General features: G+C 36.9%; 1 protein-coding gene across 2 annotated transcripts in view; it reads left to right on the forward strand.

Moving 5' to 3' along the window:
- CTNNA2 (catenin alpha 2) overlaps nucleotides 1-21,057 on the forward strand; it is a 515,720-nt gene that overhangs the window by 54,701 nt on the left and 439,962 nt on the right. For both annotated transcript variants that reach the window (XM_040591247.1, XM_040591257.1), the window contains exon 2: nucleotides 5,634-5,740. In XM_040591247.1, coding sequence (XP_040447181.1) covers nucleotides 5,639-5,740 — 102 coding nt within the window. In that variant the 5' untranslated portion in view covers nucleotides 5,634-5,638. The remainder of the gene's footprint in view (nucleotides 1-5,633; nucleotides 5,741-21,057) is intronic.

A 21,057-nucleotide genomic window follows, 5' to 3' on the forward strand; every position in this document is an offset into this window, starting at 1 on the left:
CAGTCTTCTGCCAGCCAGGTCAGCCAAGTGGTGGAGTTTCTAGGGCTGTGTACGTTGCTAGTGTTTCTAATGTCTGAGCTAGTTTGTCCTGTGCTCCAGCCTGCCCTGTACCTATATGAGGTAATTCGGAGCCAGCTCACACATCCTTAATGTCACGCTGTTGTACTCTGTAGCCATACTCAAGGATATAACCATTCACATTTAGATTTCTAGCTCCCAGTGAAGTCAGTCAGGATTTTTCCATTTCTGTCTCAAAAGACTGTGTATCCTGCTGCAAGGAATTCCCATATTCTTCACATAAGTCTGTCTCTGTGTACAGAGGTGTTTGTTTTGACATCCTTCTCAGTCTAAGGATGCAAACCAAGAAAGCGCAGAGTATCTGTCATTCAGTTTCTCAGTCATCTTAAACCAGTTTGTGTTCGTGCTGCTGCTGAAGAGGCAGTTCTGTCTTCCCCTTCACCTCTGCTGCCGTGTTCAGAGCTTTACTTGTTACTGGTGCCGTCACACATGTGCCTCCCAAGTCAGGCAGGGAACTGAAAAATTGTTTTTCTTCTGTAGGATTTAGTTAGAGCTCAACCATGTTATGTTCTTGATGGAATTCATAGCACTGTTACAAAACACAAAGGATGGAAACATGCAGGAGGAGCTGAACTGGCCTCTCTACTGTGGAAGATCAGGTTGGTGTAAAGCACATGCCCCATCAGTCTGGGCATGGGGACTATAAGCCAAGATGGTAATTGATGTGGGAGAATCCTTTGTAAAGCTTTTTTTTTTTTCTTTTTATATATAAAATCTTTTTTATATATAAATCCCTTGAGGTATTAGGGCTATTAAAATTTAATATCTGGAAACAAGGGCTAAATTATTATTATTTTGCCTTTACCTCCTCTCAAGTTACTAACTTTCCACCTTGCTGGACACCTTTCTTTCTTGCCAGTGAAGTTCATTTTTTGCCTTCTAGTAGCAAACATAATGTTGGAAGTACAGACTTGTGATGCCATCTGGTATTGTCACCAGATTAATGTTGCAGATTTGCTATGAATCAGATAGAATGGGTTTTTACTTCATTCTGTATGAAACGTTTACCAGCTGTCTTTCATGTCTGCAATGGCATTGCAGATGTGAACTGGACTAACATCTGTTGGTTTAGAGTTTTTCTGGCCTCAACTGGAGACCTGTTCTAGGCTAGCAATGTTTATATTTCTAAAAAATTATCAGTTTGCTTTGGCAAATGTTGCTTTTGCTCACGTAGATTTAAAATACTTTCATTTTGCAGTATAGAAATGAGGTCCAGTGTCACTTGTGACAGTTTTTGACCATCAGAATACACATCTGTGTAAGCTGCAAGGGAAGTGGATCTATTGTATGGGAAAACAATATGCTGTAGTGTGATAGAGAAAAAAGTAATTTCCGGTGCAGAGTATTTTGGTTTTGTAGAATGTTTGAAAAAGTATAATTTTGCTGTGTGAAAAGGTTGGTGATAAGGGTGATGTGGAGTTAGATTTTTGGTGACTGTTATGTTAATGAAGAATTCCACTGATGTGGAATTTGGCTCAAATACCGGTATCCACTCTAAAGATTTGTTGACTGAAGTAAATACTTTCTTTACAGACAGGCTTTGAAGACAAACTGCCTAAACAAATGTTCACATTGAATGCTAGTTACCAGACCAGGTAGAGACATTTCTGTATTGCTGTATTTAGGAAAAACTAAAAGCTTAAAACAAGAGACAAACGTATTTTAGACCATGTGGAAGGATGAAAAAACAAAGTTAAGAAATGGAATTCCTGAAATATATTCTTGAAAAAGGGTGGAACTAGTTTCAGGATTAGAACTGCAATAATCTCTATATTTCTTCAGCAGTACTACTACAGTGCTATTAACATAATTTATTTATTTAATAATATCAAATTTCAAATATCAGGATGCCAGTTGGTAATATATGTGAACAACAGAAATTAAGTTTCACTGAAACTTTCTGCTAAAAATATTTTCTTAACTCTGCAATCACAAAACCACCATGTAAGCTTTATTTCAATGAGACTTACCCCAAAGAACAATCAGTACGTGTTTCTAAATTAGAGGCTGAAACTGAGATGAGAAACCTAGTTTCACATTTTGAAGAACAAATTGATTGTTTTCTGTGTATGTTACTGAGTACTTAAAAAAATGGCCGTAAATGGGAAACTCCAGGGGTAAGCAAACAATTACTAAAAAAATACTTTAGAAAACAAGGGATATCAGTCTAGTCTAGAAGGTAATGGGAAAGGAGATACCTTTCACTTATGTGACATATGTATTTTACTAGTGTTTTCTTCTATCTAACATAATAGACTTTTATCTTTATACGAAAAATATTATGCGATACCATTATCCTCTGCTCACACAGGTTATCTCCCTCACTAGTACTGTGCAACCCTAAGTCAGGTGTAAGCTATGAAGCATTTTGTTTTCAGTGAAATACTTAAAGCTACTGATTTTGGGAATATTTGGTCTAATAGGCATAAGATATCGTTAGTGTATTTTCCTTTCTCCAACTGAGCGGTCCCTGTTCACCTGTTCACATTAGGGATATCATTGTAGAAATGGCAAGGAAGAAATATTCCATCTATTCATATACATGGACTTGGGCAGGTAACTTCTTTTTAGTCTTTTGTCATTTAAAATTGCTGTTGTGACAGCAGCTGGAGAAATGTTGAGTAAAATGCTTAATTTGACTTTTTAATTATTTGCTTTTGTGGGGTAGATTTTACTGCAAATGAAAAACTTTCTTACGGGTTTTTCCTAAGGCTCTCTCTTGTATGTATCCTTTTTATAGTTGAAAGTATTGCTCACCCTTTCATATTGAATTCTGAAGGATATTTTTTCTATTTCTTACTTAAGGTTGACACTGAGGCAGTGTTCTGATTGAAAAAAGTGACCATCCAGGTTATCTTTTATGCCAGCTTTATGATTGCCATCCACTGAAATTACTTGGCTTATGTAGGCTTTGGACTATGTTACAGCTTTGGATATATTTTTGTATAATGAGAGGTGTATGTTTCAGTACCCATGTTAATAGTGAGGACAAGGGTGCTTATTAAAAAGAATGAAACTGTATTTGACACATTTAAAAGTATCATAACTCATAAATTATTGACTAGAATAACTGTGTACTGAAAACATACTTCTAGAATACACAGGCCAACTGGAGTAGCAACCATGCTACATGAAAAAGAAAGAGGTTCTGTGAAAGATGATTAAACATTGTTGGAAAAATGAGGATAGCTTCCCCATTAACCATGTTTACAGCAACTAGAAACTGTCTAATGATTTTCTTTAATCGCATCTATGGGAGTTTTCAGCATTGTAAACCATGAAACCTGATGATTTTTTGCAGAAGAGTGAAAACTGGATAGCAATGTAGCACACCCTAGATATTATCTGATAATTCTACCAAATGTTCACAAATGAGAGAAGGCTGAGAGCTGGTTTGATATGTGATTTATAAATACATTGATTAGGGGATTCTGATACGCCTCTCTTTTTGAGCAAGTATTTTAAGTTGCCTTCTAGTAACATGGTCTTTTGCAGACTGTGAATGACTTTTGCATATCCTTACTAGCATTTTAATTTTGGGTGATAGTAATTACTCAAGACATTCTCCTGAATAAAGCAGTAAAAGCAGTACAATTTATTTTGTATATACTAGATAATGTTGGTAAATACTGAATACATACCTTATTGAATCAAGCTTTATGAAATGGATTGTTATTCAAGGAGCAATAGCTGAACTTCTTTTGATTTTGTTCATTGAATTGTGTGGTGACTTTGAATTTCATTTATTTATTTTTTAATTACTGAAATTCTCTTGTCAGTTAAACTTAGTTTTCTGGAGAAAACAATTTTAAACTTTTGCGATATTGTACACAGAGGGCTTGATTTGGATCTCACTTATGCACCATACAATATGATGATATTGGTTTGTCTTTACCTGCTAGAGTTCTTATGGTATTCTGGGTATTTGGAACTATGAATTTTTAATTTTAATTTTAAAATGAAGGGAAATATTTAAACCAGAATTATTTAAAATAAACATTTTTATCACATTTTCCTGTGGGTTTTTTTGTTGTTTGTTTTTTTTTTTTGTTTGTTTGTTTTTATTGTGGGAAAATTAGTTTACACGTGGCATTACTTGTCACCAAATACTTTCATCACTTTCCAGCTCAGTGAGGTGCATTCTATGTCTCTTACAAACTGACAGCTGGATTTTTCTCTATCTGGAATTTGAAATGTAAAGTCCACTGTCTTGAAAAATTCATGAAGACTTAAATTGGCAAATAAAATGACAGCAACTTGCTGCTGCCTTTGTTTTAGGGCTTGTTTAGGCTTTTAAGCCTAAAATGGTCTGGAGAATGCTTATTTTGTTTTTAAGCAAGTACTACCATTTTAGGTGTAAAATTAAGGAAGCCTGAATGCTGTGGGGAAGTTTTACTCAAAAATTGGAACAGGCTTGTTGAATTTGTTTTATTTGTTGTGTTGGTGGGTTGACCCTGGCTAGCTGCTACAAGCCACACTCTTACTCCCCCATCCGCAACGGGACATGGGGACAAAATAGTATGGAAACATCGTAGGTGGAGATAAAGACATTACAGTCATTTACCAGTTACCGTCATGGGCAAAACAGACTTGAATTGGCAAAAAATAATTTATTTTATTGCTAATTAAAATACAGTTCGATCATGCAGAGACACCCCCCACCCCACCCCACCCCATATTTTCTTGGTCTCAGCTTCGTTCCTTCACTCCTGACTCTTCTGCTTCCTTGCCTTTCCTGCCCAGAGCAGTCCAGGGGGGCTGGGGAATGGGGGTTGCAGTCAGTTCACACTTCCCCCCTGCTCCAGTATGGGTCCTTTCCATGGGCTGCAGTCCTTCAGAATGAACCTGTTCCTGCGTGCGCTCTCCATGGGATGCAGGTCCTTCAGGACTTATCTGTCTGCTGCTGCATTGGGTTCTCCATGGTCTGCAGTAATATCTGCTCTGATGTGGTTCTCATAGGAAATTCCTGCTTCACCATGGACTTCTCCATGGGCTACAGTGGAACCTCTGCTCCAGCACCTGGAGCACTTCCTTCCACTTCGCCTTCTTTGACCTTGGGGTTTGCAGGATTGTTTCTCACACTTTTTTTGCCTCACTCCTCGAATTGCCATGCAGTGTTTTGTCCTTTCTTAAATGTGCTTTCCTAGACATGTCACCAGCATTGCTGATGGGCTCAGCTCTGTCCTGTGGTGGCCCCTGCTGTGCCCAGCAAGGGGCAGCCCCTGATATCTTCACACAGAGCCAACCTTGCAGCCCCATCACTACCCAAACCTTGCCACGTACATCCAGTGCAACATGTATGCAGCGTGTTAGGGTGTCTATTCTTAAGGAGTATAGGCGAGGAAAAGTTTTTAAATATGAACATTTAAGCACTTGGTGGATGTGGCAGTGGCGCACCTGGGAGTTCTTGGGAGCAGCGGAACACTAGCAAGATTATGGAGAAGTATTTCATATATGAACAAGAACAGCATATGTGGTATTTTCTAAATAAACTCTGCAGTATTTGGATATTACACTAATAATGCATGGATGTTGTGTCATTTTGTCTGTTCTAGGGAGTATGACTTCTGCAACATCACCTATCATTTTGAAATGGGACCCCAAAAGTTTGGAAATCAGGACTCTCACAGTAGAGAGGCTATTGGAACCGCTCGTTACCCAGGCAAGTATCTTTGACTTGTTTTGCTTCTTCCTCTAGCCTGATACTATATTTACTCATTTTACATAATTATATAATAATCTTTGTTAATAAAATCTTGAACAGTTTTTGTTCGTGATCTCTTGTGGAGAGCTCTGTTTAAAAATGTTTAGAGGTTCTTGTTCTAAATAATTTATAGTCTCAAAGTATGAGCAGGTATACAGTAGCAACAACTATTTACTTATGTTTGTCTTAAAGGCAGTTTAGAAATTTATGAAACCATCAACTTTAAGACAGGGATCTGATTGAGCCCATACTCTTGTTTTATTATTATCCCATAGAAGACAGGTTCACATTAAAAACAAAAAAACAACCAAAAAAATACAGAAACTTCTAAAATCTGTTTCATTTTGTGCCGCAATGGATTAGGAGTGTATGCTCAACCAGTTACCTTTTGACTGAGTAAAATTAGCTAATAGAGGCAAAAACATTTTCCAGTGGTCTAAAAAGAGCAAGGTGAAAGTGATGCTAGGTAACATGTGTATAATAGTGCTATCCAGCTTTTAACCAGGTAGACCAGTTTGTTTATTGTCAGAGCAGATTTTAGTATTTCTATGCACAACACGTTTCCTGTGTCTGTACAAATTTACATGTGCTGTGAGTGCACGCATGGGGGCAGGAGCTGTGCTGCCCAGAGAAATATGGCAGTGGACATCAAACTTCTGTCAGAGCAATTTGCTGAACCCATGGCTCGGTGCTTTTCTGTTCCTGAGTTGCCATTAATAATAGGAAACTGGTTACATAATTTTATTCCAGTAAGCTGCAAGATGGGTAGCTCCATTATTTAAAACACACAAGTCATTTTTCTTCGAGGAATGCTCATTATATTAAAAATTAATTCCAGCTAACCCCATCTGTCCATCCACCTGCTACTAACAATTTTGTCCTAGACATTGTGGATCTTGAGATTGGTCTGCTGGATAGAAATGTAGGCTGCCTTTTGAGTGTGAGAACAGACCTGATGTTTTTGTTTTCAGAATAAAACAGAGATAAAATACAGTTACTTTTTTAGTTCCTCAAAACCGATGTCTCCGGATGGGTCCTATGCTGCTTCCAGTGAGTCACTCTCTAAGGAAATTACACCTGTCCTTTGTTTTTGAAAACATTGTTATCTTTCTGCAAATTATTCTGGACATGTAAATCTCTAACAATGTACACACACAACTTTACAGACTCAAAGGCAGAGAGATGTATGTTTCATTTCATATAGCTGTTGGTAACATGGTAATTAACTTCCATTATAAACCTCGATAATTTTATTGTTGATATGGAAGATGGACTAAAATCCTGAATTCATTTTGATACCAAATGAAAATGAGGTTACCAGCTCTCTGTTATTCCAATACTGTTGTTGGCATAGGACTTGCAGCTGCCATGAACTATGATCTATTGTGGAAAGAACAAATTACGGAGTCTTTTGTGTGTGAATTTCCTGTTTTCCTTTCTTTTCCAACACTTTACCCAGAAAAAGGAGTACATCAGCCAAGAAGTGAAAGTACCATTGAAGTTGCATAGTTTCTCAGGTTGCTTGGGTTAACTTTTGGTTTTGCTAGATTTGTCTGATAGCATGCTTCAATGAATGTAAATAAAGAAATAAGTTGTACTGCAGGGCGTGCATTTCTTCAGTGGTGGAAACTAAGGTGCCCCTTTGCCACTGATGGTGGAAAATGCAGTGCAGTCAAGAGTGGGTACAGAAACGTTGGGCTGTTATTTTATTCAACATTTATGAATATTTCTGTTCAGATTTCTTCATTTCATAGGTTTTTAGATAGAATGGACATATACAAAAACCTTCTGAACATGTAATTTAATTTCTTGTATTGAGAAATAAGTAGTTTTACTTATTTTCTGTATTTTGAATCCAATATATTACATTTGACTAAAGCCTGGTTTTGTAAGCTGCACAAACATCATCACAAAAGCTTCAAGTGATGAGAAATGCGCTACCTTCAGATTGTGTTCATCTGTTGCATTTTTAGCTTAAGTTATTCAGCTGCTCTTTCTGTTTTTCTGAGATAAGTTAATGATCATCCCAGTTTAAAGGCTTTTCTTTTTTTCTGCTTAACATTGTATACACAGTCTGGTCAAGTCAAGAAAGTATCTCATTTACCTCTGTTTGGGCTTAGATTGCAATCCGCCTGTGCAGTGACAACCTTCGCAAGATACTACATGCACATTCCACATGCAAAGATTTTGATCTCCTTAAAAAGTTTCAAAGCACTTTCCTTTTAAAGAGGACACCTAATTTGAAAGTTTATCTTGGGAAATAAATAAATATGTAAATATTTAAACCCCGGTCAGTTTGAATTCTGAAGTCCACCGTAGATTCGTAAGAGCTGGTGACTACAGAAATCATGGAGATGTGAAGTTCTTCTGTAAGTCATTAATTGCAGGTAACTGAATAGAGGGGAGATTTAATGGCCACAAAATGCAACAGAACTGTGCTGCAAAAGTTCCTGAGCAGCCTGATCTGACCTTGAAGGCAGCCCTAGTTTGACCAGGAGTTTGGAGTAGAGGGCATCCTGAGGTTCCACACAGCCAAAATTTGATTCTGTGATTTCCAAGACAGAATTCTGTGTTTCCAATACAAAACAAATGTTTTATTTTGGCATTTACAATTGAATATTTAAAGTGCCCTCTTGTTCTCCAAGTTGGACATGATTTTGGAAAATGCTTGAAAAATCAAGAATGGTTGTACACAACTCTTTGGGCTCCAAAAATGCTAATCAAGCTGCTTGTATCAGTGTGTGTGGGGGTGGGGGTGGGGGGTGGGTGTGTGTGGACTCTGAGCTAGGGTATAAATAGGCATGTGGGTGTCAGATTTTCAAATGGTGGCACCTCCACTGATTTCTATGGAAATTTTGGGGAGTAATGCAGAAATGCATTGTGGATATGAAAAAGAACACTTCTGTGTGCCAGTAGAATGGTGCATTAAAACTGAATTTTAGACAAGCTCATTAGTGTTCTGGATGAGAAAATATGGAGAACCTGTGAATTGATTTAAAAGAAATTATAAGACAAGAAGGTTGTCTGAGCTGGAGGCAAAAAAAAAAAAAAAAAAAGTCCATTAACTGATCATGAGAGTGCATTAGAAATGACAGAATTGCATTTATTCTAGGAAGCCCTGAACTAGCAAACTAATTAAAACTTTCTCTGGCTTTCAGAGATGTAAGAGTATTATAGTTTGCTGGAGTACCTATTTTCCCAGTGCTTGTTGTCATGTTTAAAGAGTAGCAGATATGCCCTGCCACATGTCTTTTATCACATTACCATTACTGAGATTTTGTAAGAAATGCACAATTGAACAATTTATTAGAACTTCTTTTCTCAGCCATATTGAATTTAATAATTGAAATATGGGGTTTTTTTTGATCTGGCATCAATGTCAAAATTAGCTAAAAGTATAAGGTATATGTATTGATTGCTAGCATTGTTTTCTGAGAGTTTATAATAGCTAATCCTTTTTTACTAGAAATCTTATAATTTTTAATTCTATAAAGTTTTTATAAGGAAATGTATAACTTGAAAATATATCCTCAGGGGTTACTGCCTCTTATTCTCACCCTCATGCATAGTAACCAAAATGAATTACAATTTCATTTGTTACACTGTGGTTGGTTTCTTAAAAAAGAATTACACTTTTAGGAAGGGCATAAGAGCCATTCCGTGATATTTTATATGCAGCTGGAAAATAGTATTTGTGGAGGTTGCCCACAAGGACTCAGAGGATTATTTTTTATTTTTCCCTGGTGGTTTTGCAAAATAATTAAATGCAAGTGGATGCAAGTTATATATATTAAGGGGGCAGGCAGGAAGAAAAACGTCCATAAACCAGCAACATCAACACAACTTTTTTTTTTTTTTTGAAAACACCAGAAATATTCATGTGTGAACAAAGGGGTGACAATATGAAGGAGTTGTGTATAATTTCTGAAGCTAAGGTTTGCTCTTTTGATAAGATTTCAGTTTCCTAGTGTCAAGCTGTAGTTCTATTCATTAGCTTTTCCTAGGTATTCTAAGTAGCGGTGTGGTTGTTTTACAAATATGCCTTTATTACAAGAGCCGTGCAGCAATTGTGCCTTTTAGGATCTTTATATTTTTGGACTACTCTGTATTGTTACAGCATATTAACAGTAATGTGAATAATGGTGAGTGTTCCTGTTGCAAATTTTTCGTGACTGATTATTTTCCTTCAGTATGGCACATTTTCATCCTAGATTTTCTATGAAGAGACAATTCTGAATTACAGTGCATGTTTTGGGTTTTTTCCCCGATAAATTTAAGATGCCCATTACAGTAACTTAAAATGAAGCAATAGTATGTTGTAAGGCAGGTAAAAGTAATTGATTAATGATTTTTCTTTTTTTGGTACATAATATCACTTGGTAAAATTAAGTACCTATATCTATAAAATAAATATGTCATTAGATAAAATTCCAAATAGTTTTAATTAATACAATTTATTTAGGAAATCATAATAATTACAGCTGACATTATACTTCATGAACTTGTGCCTAATGTAAACCCTTGTGCAATGTGTATGGAAAATGGACTAATTTCTATATTACCATGGAAAATATAAATATATTCCCAACCATTCCTGTTAATTGGATAGTATTTATATTCAGTGAACCTTGTTTTGTTTGTATTTCAACCCTAAATCTGGTGTGCAAACAAATCTCCACAGGAAATACATAATTTATTACTATTGTCAGGGAGCTGCATCCAAAACACACCTGTGTGTGTACACAGCCGGCTTTCCTCTTGGAGGGTTTGTGAATGCGGTTGCATGTTTCAAAGAATTTTGGGAAGAGTTGAGTAAGTGGTAATGGAGCACTGTATGCCTGATACACGTTCTACTTGTTTTCATTTTTGAGCAATTTTTCTATCTGATAGATTCAGCTGAAGTCATCTTCAAAATAGATCTAAGGGAAGATGAATTATAAAAGCTTATTTTTTGATCATTCGAGCTCAATCCAGCTGTATAATAAGGTCAATATTTTTTATTTTTTTTTACTTGAACACTATTCTTCCAATTGTTAATTTCTTTTTGAGCTCTGTTGCTGTCAGAACACTCCCAGATCTGTGGTGTTTCTGGGAGTGCAGGAGGTTGAAGTGTGCATCAGTCTTCTCTGTCCTGGGCTAATTATGTGATGGCCGTTCATGTCAGGGAGTTGAAGATGTATCCTACCAGAAAATGAATATGGAATTTTTCATTTCTAACTAAAACTGAACTTTAAACATTATTTATGAAGTTATTCTGTTGAATAGCAACAGAATCGACCTTATTTTCTCCAACATTATGCTATGTATTGCTTAAAATGATTTCTGAACTAGAAACTAGGAGGTGCCTGTTTACTTCAGGTTTTTGTGGTTTTTTTCCATCCATTAGAATCTCCCAAGAAATATCAGCTGCATTTTGGCTGTCATTGTTTCTTCTTTGCCATGGGATTCACTAACATCTGTGCCTCTGCCAGCTCTAGTTGGGATCTTAGTATGGAGACTTTGTGCTGGCTAAGAGAACCTCTAGCTAAATTTTCTTTTTTCTACTTTTATGGTTCTTTGCTTGAAAACTCTGTACTATCTGTAGCATGTAGTGCCCTGTAGGGTCTGGACCTTGTCAGTCTATGCCTCCCAGTGATTCTATTCACTGTTTAAAGGTGCTTGTGTATGTGTTTGAACTTCTGAGCTTATGTGTATGCAGGTTAGCATTTTCTGGGGGAAGACTGAAGGCACGGAGGGCTTTAGATCTCTTTAGGGAAGAATTAGTGCAAGCAATTGCATAGCTGAAGTCTGGGAAAGTCCGTGATACTGTCTTCATCCTCTCTGCAGAAATAGTACAGCCTGGGGTTTTGAAACTTGTCCAGCAATCTTCCTAAGCGTATTCTTCTCTTGCGTGCAGTTTTCTTGCAACTGTTTCATGGGAGAATTTTCAGAGAACAGTGTTCCTGCCTGGGATTTCCAAACTCTAAGCAAGAAGTTCAAACTAATATGAATAATTATTGTAATATCTATCTTCTACTTGTGTCCTTGAAGATGTACAGCAAGATGCAGTGAAGCAGAGCTGAGCCTTTTCCTGTCCTCAAACACACAACTCAGCAGGTTCTTAACAACCCTGTTGATTTAATCGGGGTCATGGCTGTAGAAGGGGAACATCTAAAGGTTTTGAGAGAAAACTGGCTTTGGTTGCATTTTTAGTTGATTCTTTTCAGTTTGCTTGAAAAGCAGCTATACATTTTGTTTTTTCAGAGTATCTTGTGAGCTACATGTCAGTTCCAAAAATTCTCAGAGTCAACAAATATATTAGCAAATTGCAGCCTCTTTCTTTTATGTCCAAATTGCTAATTAAAGCAGGATCAGCTTATCTTTTAAGAGGTGGTTGCATAGTTAGTAGTTGGTGGCCTTGTTATAAAAGAAGTAATGGATTTCCATTTTGGCTGATAAGCACATTCTTGTTGGTATCATAAACTGATACTTGTTAAAAGTGCTTGAAACATTTTTTTCCAGTGGTTAAAATAAAAGACTTCAAAATTATTGCAGCAGATATAACTGCTGATACGATAATTTATATAACTAGAATAGTTCTCAGTTTAGGATATATTTATAATGCGATTGAGTGCCTTAATGGGGGGTAACTTGAAAAAAATGTTTTTAATATGACCAAATGTAAATCGTATGTATGAAAAATAAATAATATCAATGATGTACGGTATGAGCAGGGTGTTGGTAGGGTTTGCTAAGCAGCAACTTCGAAAGAGCTGTTCTGGTATCCAACTGAATGTGAGCTCATAGCAGCAGAAGTTAATATGATCCTAAGGTGGATCAGCTGGTGGGTAGACAGTAAGTGTAGAGTGGCATTATTATTATTCTAATGTAACATTAATGAGATTATTACTGGAAGGATTCCCCATTCTCCAAAAAGATGTTGACAAATTGGAAGGAGATCAGAGAGGAATTACGTAAATGATTCGAGTTTTGTCAATGGCAGACTAAAGACTCTGGATGTATTTAATTTATATGCAGGCTTATCAATAAAAAAAAGTCTTAAATTAGCATAGACTTTAAGGCTATTTCTGCTAGTACTTACAGTGTAAATAATATTCTGGAGTTAATTTAAACTGAATTTAACTGGGATTCACACCCGGAAACTAAAACATCCCAGTGTTAAACTGATTTTTAGTAGGAATTTTGGAGTAAGTTTTTACAGGAGTAGGCTGTAGTAAGTTAAAAGGTATTATGATCTTAACCTGTGTACATTTGTGTATCAGCAAAAAGCTTTCTTGTAGTGAAGGGTTTTTTTCAGTCTGACGAAATCCTCTGGCTGGAAAATGAAACAATAAGTAAATATAAAGTAGAAATGAGCTGTAAATAAAATACAAGCTGGAATAATTCTTTTAGAATGATGGGCCACTCTGTTACGACATGCTTTAAGTCTGCCAGGAATTACAAAACTGGGAAATGAATTACTGGAAGAACAAAAAACTGCAATAATGGGACTTCTAATGTCATGAATCGGGGAGGAAGCAGGAACAGGATTGTTTGTTCTCTTTCATAGATTGGATTTGCCAGGAAAATAAATACACAACCTATGTGATTAAATATGTATGTTTCAAATGACTTTGGAAGCAATTTGGATATTAAATTTGTAATCTGTCTTAGCTTCATTTTTGAGAGTGATGTAAAAATCTTATTTGCTTCCTTATTTTTCATTAACTTAATTTTATGTATGTCATCAATCTGCAAAAATTAGAACAGCTACAAAATAATCCTGATTACAAAAAGAGTACGCTAATTACAAGATTTTGCTTTGAGGTGTTAATTAACCTAATTATAATTGAATCATGTTCTGAAAAGCAATGGCAATTTTAGTTCCATTTCCCTTCAATACATATTTCTGAAGATTGGCTTATTTATTTGCAGTTCAAAGAATTCAGGGTATGGATAGATGGATGACTTTATTTTAAATTTCTTTGTTTGCTATGTTGATTTCTTTGAAATACTGATTCTGTTGAAATACTGATTCTGTTGGGTGTGCACCTTTGTCCTGGTTTAGGCTGGAATGGAGTTAATTTTCTTCCCAGTAGCTGGTACAGCACTGCCTTTTGGATTTAGTATGAGAATAATGTTGATAACATGCTGATGTTTTAGTTGTTGCTAAGTAATGCTTACTCTAAAGGATTTTAAAGTTTCCCATGCTTTGCCAGCGAGGAGCTGCACAAGGAGCCAGGAGGGAGCAGAGCCAGGACACTGACCCGAACTAGCCAAAGGGCTATTCCATACCATAGAACGTCATGCCCAGTATATAAACTGGGGGGGCGTCTGGCCAGGAGGGGCCAATTGCTACTGGGGGACTGGCTGGGCATCAGTTAGCATTGTATTGTGCATCAGTTATCTTCCTTGGGTTTTCTTTCTTTCTTTTTTGTTTTCTCCCATTTAATTATTATTATTACTACTGTTATTAAACTTTATTTCAATTATTAAACTGTTCTTAACTCTCAGGTTTTACCTTTTTCCAATTCTCCTCCCCATCCTGTTGGGGGTCGGGGTGGAATGGGTGAGCAGCTGCTTGGTACTTAGTTGCTGGCTGGGCTTAAACTATGACAACCTTTTAATGATTAAAATATTTTTTTTAGTGCTCTTCAGATGTTTTATAAAATGCAATAGTATGGAACAAGAGAGGATTTGTTGTATTTTAAACAAAACATTGATTTTCAGCCAGAGAGGTTTATAAATGTATTACAGTTTTGCTATAAGCACATGGTCTAAAATACCATATTTAGTTTCCTGTTTAGTAAATTAATATTTAGTATCTCTTTCCACAACCTCATAAGTGGTTGGTGTTCTTGAATATTATGTGTCTGAGCAGCAAATGCTCAGATTGTGAAGAAATGTCCTCTTCTACTTGTCTTTTTCAATGAATGATTAATATTTTCCTCTTGATGTATTGAAATTGTTCTCTTAATTATTATTTTTCTGTGTACTACTATAGTAATTCAGTACTCATTGATGAGACTTCTCATACCTTTTACTACTGTATAATGGGGCTGTTAAGCATCTGTAACTCATGCTTAGTGTATTCAAAACAGATGTGTTCAATATTGTGCAGATGACCTTTGAAGAATACAGAAGCAAAATTACTCTGCAGAGGAGAAGTTTTTCTTTTTGTAGATATCGGTTTCTTAGAATAAGTGTTTTAAAATTCCTAAATAAATTCAGTATTAGAATTTTCTTTCTGGTTTAGTTTCTTGCGTCAGTGTGGAGCAAGGGACTAGTTAATCAAATTCTCACTCTTGGCCTGATAGCTAGCTCATAAATAAAAGGGTGTTTAGCGAAAAACCATAATTGTAAGAAGGTAGCCCTGACACCTTATTTTATGTAAGTCCTTTTCTTTAGAAAGTAGTTTTAAAGATGAAAATAGATGGAATTAATTATGTGTGCCATTTTAAAGTAAGAAATACAGCTTAATTTTAGCTTAAGAAACAGTGTGGAAGAGGATAAACCATAAATAATTCTTCACCTGCTAGAAGTTACTGCAGACTTGACTTTTGTTGGCACTCAATCTGCTTTCCTTTTTCAAATCACCTGCTTCAGCACCGATATCTGGTATGTGTGATTTAGCAGTGTCCTGTGCCACGTCCCTTGCTCTGGGTTTTGCCTGACGTGGTGGATGCTGGAGCAGAAGAGCTGTGGCTGCACCCACCCCAGGTTGCTTTGCTTGGCAGCAGCCGGGTGTAGCCTCTTGCTCTGCCATACAGCCAAGGACATGGGGTTGTTGACCTGGGATCTGACACCACTTCCATATAACCTGACTCCTTTGACTGCTTCTCTTAGCCTGTATCATGTGATCCGATATTTGAAGATTTTTTTTTCACCTTTTGTCCCACCTTGAAAACTCTTGACAACATATGGCGTATTCAGCCCATGTTCCTTTTTTCTGTTTGCTTTTCCCCTCAAACATTATCTTGGCTGTCAGCATGCATTTGGGATGGAGGGGTAGGGAAGAGGTGAATCCTCAGCTCTTGTCTTTCTGACAGACATGGTCATGTACTTTCTGTGACTTAACTAGGCAGCACTTGTGGCACCAAGTCCAGGTTTAATGTAATTCCCTTCTCCAAGCCACAATCAGATTGGCAGTCAGTCAACCTTTCGAAGTTAGCTCATGATCCATAGGATATACAACAATATTCTGACCTTTCAAGTTGTGAAATCACAAGCCAGCCATACGCTGCTGAACATCATATTATGAAATGTGCTCTTTCTTGTTCTAAAACCTTATCTGCTTGTACAAATGGTTAAACGGTGTTTTCGGAGAAGTTTGGAGAAATGAGATTTGCAACGGGAATTAATTTTCCTGATTCATTTCATTTTGCTCTAGAGTAATGAAAATGTATCTGCTTATGCTAATAGTAAATTCTTTTATTAGAAGGTATTCATGTAGAAGCATAATGAATCCAGTGTACTGAATGGCTACTGAATATTGAGTTGTTTCCAGGGGATCTGTATTAACCTATTCAGTTTTTCCCAGTGAATTACACAAATCTGCACTCTGTAGTGCAGAACAATTAAGCTTTTACTACTCTGCTTGAAATACTTTAATTACCAGGTAGCTTTTTACTTTTCTGGAAAAGCAATTGGCTAAAAAATTAAGGGAAATGTATGCATGAGGTACAACATAAATATATATTTTCTTTCCTGTCTTCTACTTGGTCCATATTCTATAAATATATGCTTCCTTCACGTGTTCTACCACATAAGATCTCTTTGAATGCATCTGTCATGAACGTGTAATATTTGGGGTTTTTTTTATTCCTTTTTTTAACTGATGGATTTAGTGCTTCAAGAACATGCAATATGATATTGTTGACTATTGGAATGTGATGGATTAAAAATGTCTGTGATAGGGTTTTCATCCTTTATAGAAAAGTAAATGGGCTGTATTTGGGAAGTTCCTTTCTGACACAAGGGAGGTTAACTGAAAACATGCAAGTGTATTCTTGGTGTGGTACTATGATCAGTTAGTTCATTTTGTAATGTGGTCCATGCTCTGTAAAGTAAGCTTTCCTTTATGAGCCACTTATGTGAAGAATAAATTCACTGTCAAATAGATACCTTTATTTGGGAATTTCCGATTTTAACAGTGTTCTGGCTTGTTTGTTCAAGATGTATCTGGGTTACACCATTCATTTCCAAGCAGAAATGAATGCCACTTTACCCCCATGCCTTCTGATCCAGAAGATCAGATTTAAGAATCATTGCAAATATCAAGAATTCAGGAAAGATAATTTAATTGTGTGTGTGTGTTTGGACACAGAACAAGAAAGTCCAGGCTGTGAGCTACATCTGTCCTCTTCTCCATGTGGCAGATGTGTCTGAAGACAGGAGGTTCTGCCTCCTTGCTAGCTTGCTTGGACAAGTAAGAAGGAGTTAGAACATTATTTTCTATTTTCATATGTTGGCTGGTATCTTGCTGCTAAAGGCTTTTGGTCTCCTTGTGAGGGATTTTCCTGTGTTCCCGGCTTGGTTGCCTGTGGGTCAGGTTTACTTGGGTTTGTCACGTGCAGTAAAGCCAGGTAGAAAGCTGCAGTGCCATGTCAGGAAGAGTGAAGAACTGGTCTTCTGTTGTCAATCAAGGTAAAATTTAGAAGCCTCAGGACTTTATCAAATGTACCTTACCATCACTCCTCAGCCATCATTAGTTGAGACCATGACTTGAAACTGGAAAGGCGACCTTGTTTTGAAGTATGCGTAGCTCCTAATGAGGCAGGCCACGTGTTTTTGTTATTAATATACCCGGTTACAGAAATGTTATTAATTCTTTGGGTAGAATGATTCAAGTTGCTCATATTCCTGTAACTGCCTGACAACTTTGTTGATAGATACATACCAGTGGTATAATACACAGGATGGACTGATGCAGCTCAAAGCAATTTATTTTTCTGTCTCAAAGGGCATCTTGTGAGTGCTTCTCTTTATTTATACTTCAGATTATTTCATATATTATGTAGAAAGTAGTGAGAGTTTTTTTGTTAAAGAAAAGTTGGGGAGGGTAGTTTGTGACATTAATAAAATTGCAGCAGTTGTACCCATCTTTAGGGTCTTTAGTCTTCTACAAAAATTAACTTTCTTCTTGCAGTAGACAGACTGCAAAAGTGGAAATTATTCTTGCAATCATCATCCTGGAGCTTTTGTAGGTGTTTAAATTTTTCTGAACAAAAGTTACTAAGCAGTTTGGAAGTGAAGACTGAAATTTTGAGCTCAATATAGTCACTGCATAATGTTTTATACATCTTTAATGAGTGCTTAGTAATGCATATGTTCTTCACACCTCTCAGCCTTTTTCATTGAAAGAAAAATGTTCAAGAGTAAAATTGGTATAATCAAGTTACACAATTGCGTTCTCTTTTCAAGTGATTAGCCCTGCAGTTTTCTCTTAAGAGCTAGGAGAGTATCCTCAATTAATGTGAGGGATTTTGCCTTTTCTGATTGTGGTTTTTGTGTGGGTTTTTTTTTGTGTGATATCCCCCCCTTTTTTCTTTTTCTTTTTTTTTTTAATTTTCTTTCTTTTCTTTGTTTTGCAACTGTTTTGTTTTTACAACCCAGCAGTAGCCCTTTAGGCTGGATGAGCCAGCAAGGACATTAAATATCCATAGATCATTTACTTTACATCTGTCATAAAAATGGGATAGGAAGCTCGGAGTATCAGCTTATATATACCGAGAAGTGTGAGTTTTGTGTGTAATCACATAGTTAGAATGGTGTATTTCTTGTTAGCAGAAAAAGTCTAGAACAATTATGTTAGAAACTAAGTCAGAATAAATTAAGACACTCATGTGATTCTTTCCTAGTCATTAACAGTGACGCTTCTAAAGCTGATTTGCCTTGAAGCAGGATGCATCCTTTCTGTCTGCAGCCTTCCCTCCAGGTCTGCTGGGAACTAAGGGAAGCAACACTGACGTTTTTCTCTCTGGGGTATTAGATAGCAGCCCCCCTCAGCTGTAACAGGAGAGCTGCAATCAGATTTGCAGATGTCTTTGTCAGTGCTCCTGTGAGCTGATGCCCATAGAAGTCCTGTTAAGCAGCCAATAATTTGGTGCTTACCTCTCTCTGAAATGGGATCACTACTCCTGTGAGGAGTCAAAGTGCAAGTGAGTGGCACGGCCCTGAGCGCTGGTCAAGAGAGCTTTTTGGTCTTGTGCATCCACAAATCATCAGCTGAAAAAGGTACATGCTAATGCGCTGTTCACATGTACTTGTTAACCCATCACTCTGTTAATTCCTTATTCACTATGGTCCCTCTGCTACTTGAGGCCGCTGACTTCAGTGTCTGCAACACTTACACTTTTATCTGGAGTACTGTTCTCTGGTGCTACACCTTTTATTTCTGTTCTAAAATCTTGCATAGCATCGAGTGACTTAGTAGTAGGTACATACCACAGTCACATCTAATTGAGGTTACAGGCTCAGCCAATATAAAGCAATATAAAGAGAATGGCCAGTGGTCATACCCACAATGTGGTTTTTGAGCATCCTTAGAAAAACAATCAAGCCCTTTCATTTTTGGGTTGTATTTTGTCAAGTCTCAATTCTGAAGAAGCATTTGGCTTGCTAAAATGTTTTTAAAAATGCAAAAGTCTTGGTGCTTCTCAGGAGTCTGTATCCTGATAGCAAAGTCATTTTACAGAGAGTATTTCTCCATCCCATGTTAGAATCAGGTGCAACTGCAGAGGTGCTATGAGGGACAAAACTTTGGCCTGGAATTATTATCTGCTACTGCTTCTGCTGACCTGCAGCTTGTGGCTTCGTCTGGACTTGATGCCAAATGTTAAGCCATGCCAGTGAAGCTAAAGGATTTTTAAGTTTATGTAATGTAGTCCTCTCCTCTCCTTGTCCTTCTGGACTCCCCTCCAGTCCTTTGCTTTTGCCAGTTGCTGTGTTTTGTTCCCAGGTACCATTCTGCTCCAAAACACCAATAAATCTTATGAATTGCATGTCAGGAAAATGTAATTAAATACTTTTGACCTGGAAGGAAAACTACTGGAAAATATTTAAGCTCTCATTTTTTATGGAGTGGAAATTTATTAAAGTGAAGCAGTTTTAGAACTTCGGAGGTGATGGTTTTAGAAGTTTAATTTCAGATTTTAGCATTGTATACCAATTTTATGCAGGGTTGTCTTACTACTCCTGTTTGACCAGACCATTTCTGTCTACTCCTTCAAATACTTCCCTTAGCCATAAAGTTTCTAGTTATTACATCATCAATCTATGCCCTGTGGTAATTTCTTTTTTTCTTCCTCCCTGTTCTTCCTGGTTATAATATCTGTGGACTGTAGATTCTTTTAAAGTCATTGCATCAAAAAAAAAAAAAAGCTCTGCTCCTTTTAACCCAGGAAGTCTTGTTCCTTTCTTCAGGCCACACTGGTGGTCTGTGCCAATCTCTTAGTAGGTCCTTGATTTCACAGTAGGTACGTCAGTAGTTCCTCAAGGCTGCCATGGTAACATCTGGTTCCACGGTACTTTGTTACTCTTCACTCTGACACAGCTTTTGGGCTAGTGTGTTTTTATTACAGAAAAGGGCAGGAATCAGCAGGGTTGCATTTTTTTGGTTTAGATTTTCCTGGTTTAGAGCAAAATTACTTTAGGTTAACAGGCTGTTTGGTCTAAATTCATTGGCTGAGGTTTGAAGTCTCATTTAAAGAAGTCTCGTTCATGCGTTGGAAAAGCAGTCATGTTACATATGTTCTGTATACTTGGCAGTCTGAACTGCAAATGTAATCACAAATTTTCCATTGAACTGCTGGCAAATACTTAGGTATTATGTACTCTTTATGAGTCGACTCAGTTGCAGTGAGTCAGCTCCTTTTCTGACATGTATGTCTTTCACTGATACGGCCATCAGAAACCTGAGGCTTCAAATGCTACATATAAAGAAGATATATATTCAAATGTAATATATCCTTTTTTTATATCCCTTTCCCTCCATTGCACTACCCGGTACTGTATAGAGCATTATCTTCATTCATTTCCTTGTCAGTGGTTGCTGTAAGCTTATGTAATGTTTACCTTGAGGTTATATGGTTTGCTGTGTAGTTATGTGATACTGTCACTGTGCACTCTCTGTGTGAGATGACACATTTGTCACCACAGTATCTGTACACCCTGCAAAAAGCTTAGTTAGCCATAAAATGAATATGTGTAATCAGCATCTAATTTCACAAAAGTCCAACAGGGAAGCTTATGCTGGGTCCCTGCATTTCCATTTCTGTCAGGTAGAACTATCAAAA

The sequence above is a fragment of the Falco naumanni genome, chromosome 1, assembly GCF_017639655.2.
Source record: "Falco naumanni isolate bFalNau1 chromosome 1, bFalNau1.pat, whole genome shotgun sequence".
In the NCBI taxonomy this organism is placed as follows: Eukaryota; Metazoa; Chordata; class Aves; order Falconiformes; family Falconidae; genus Falco; species Falco naumanni.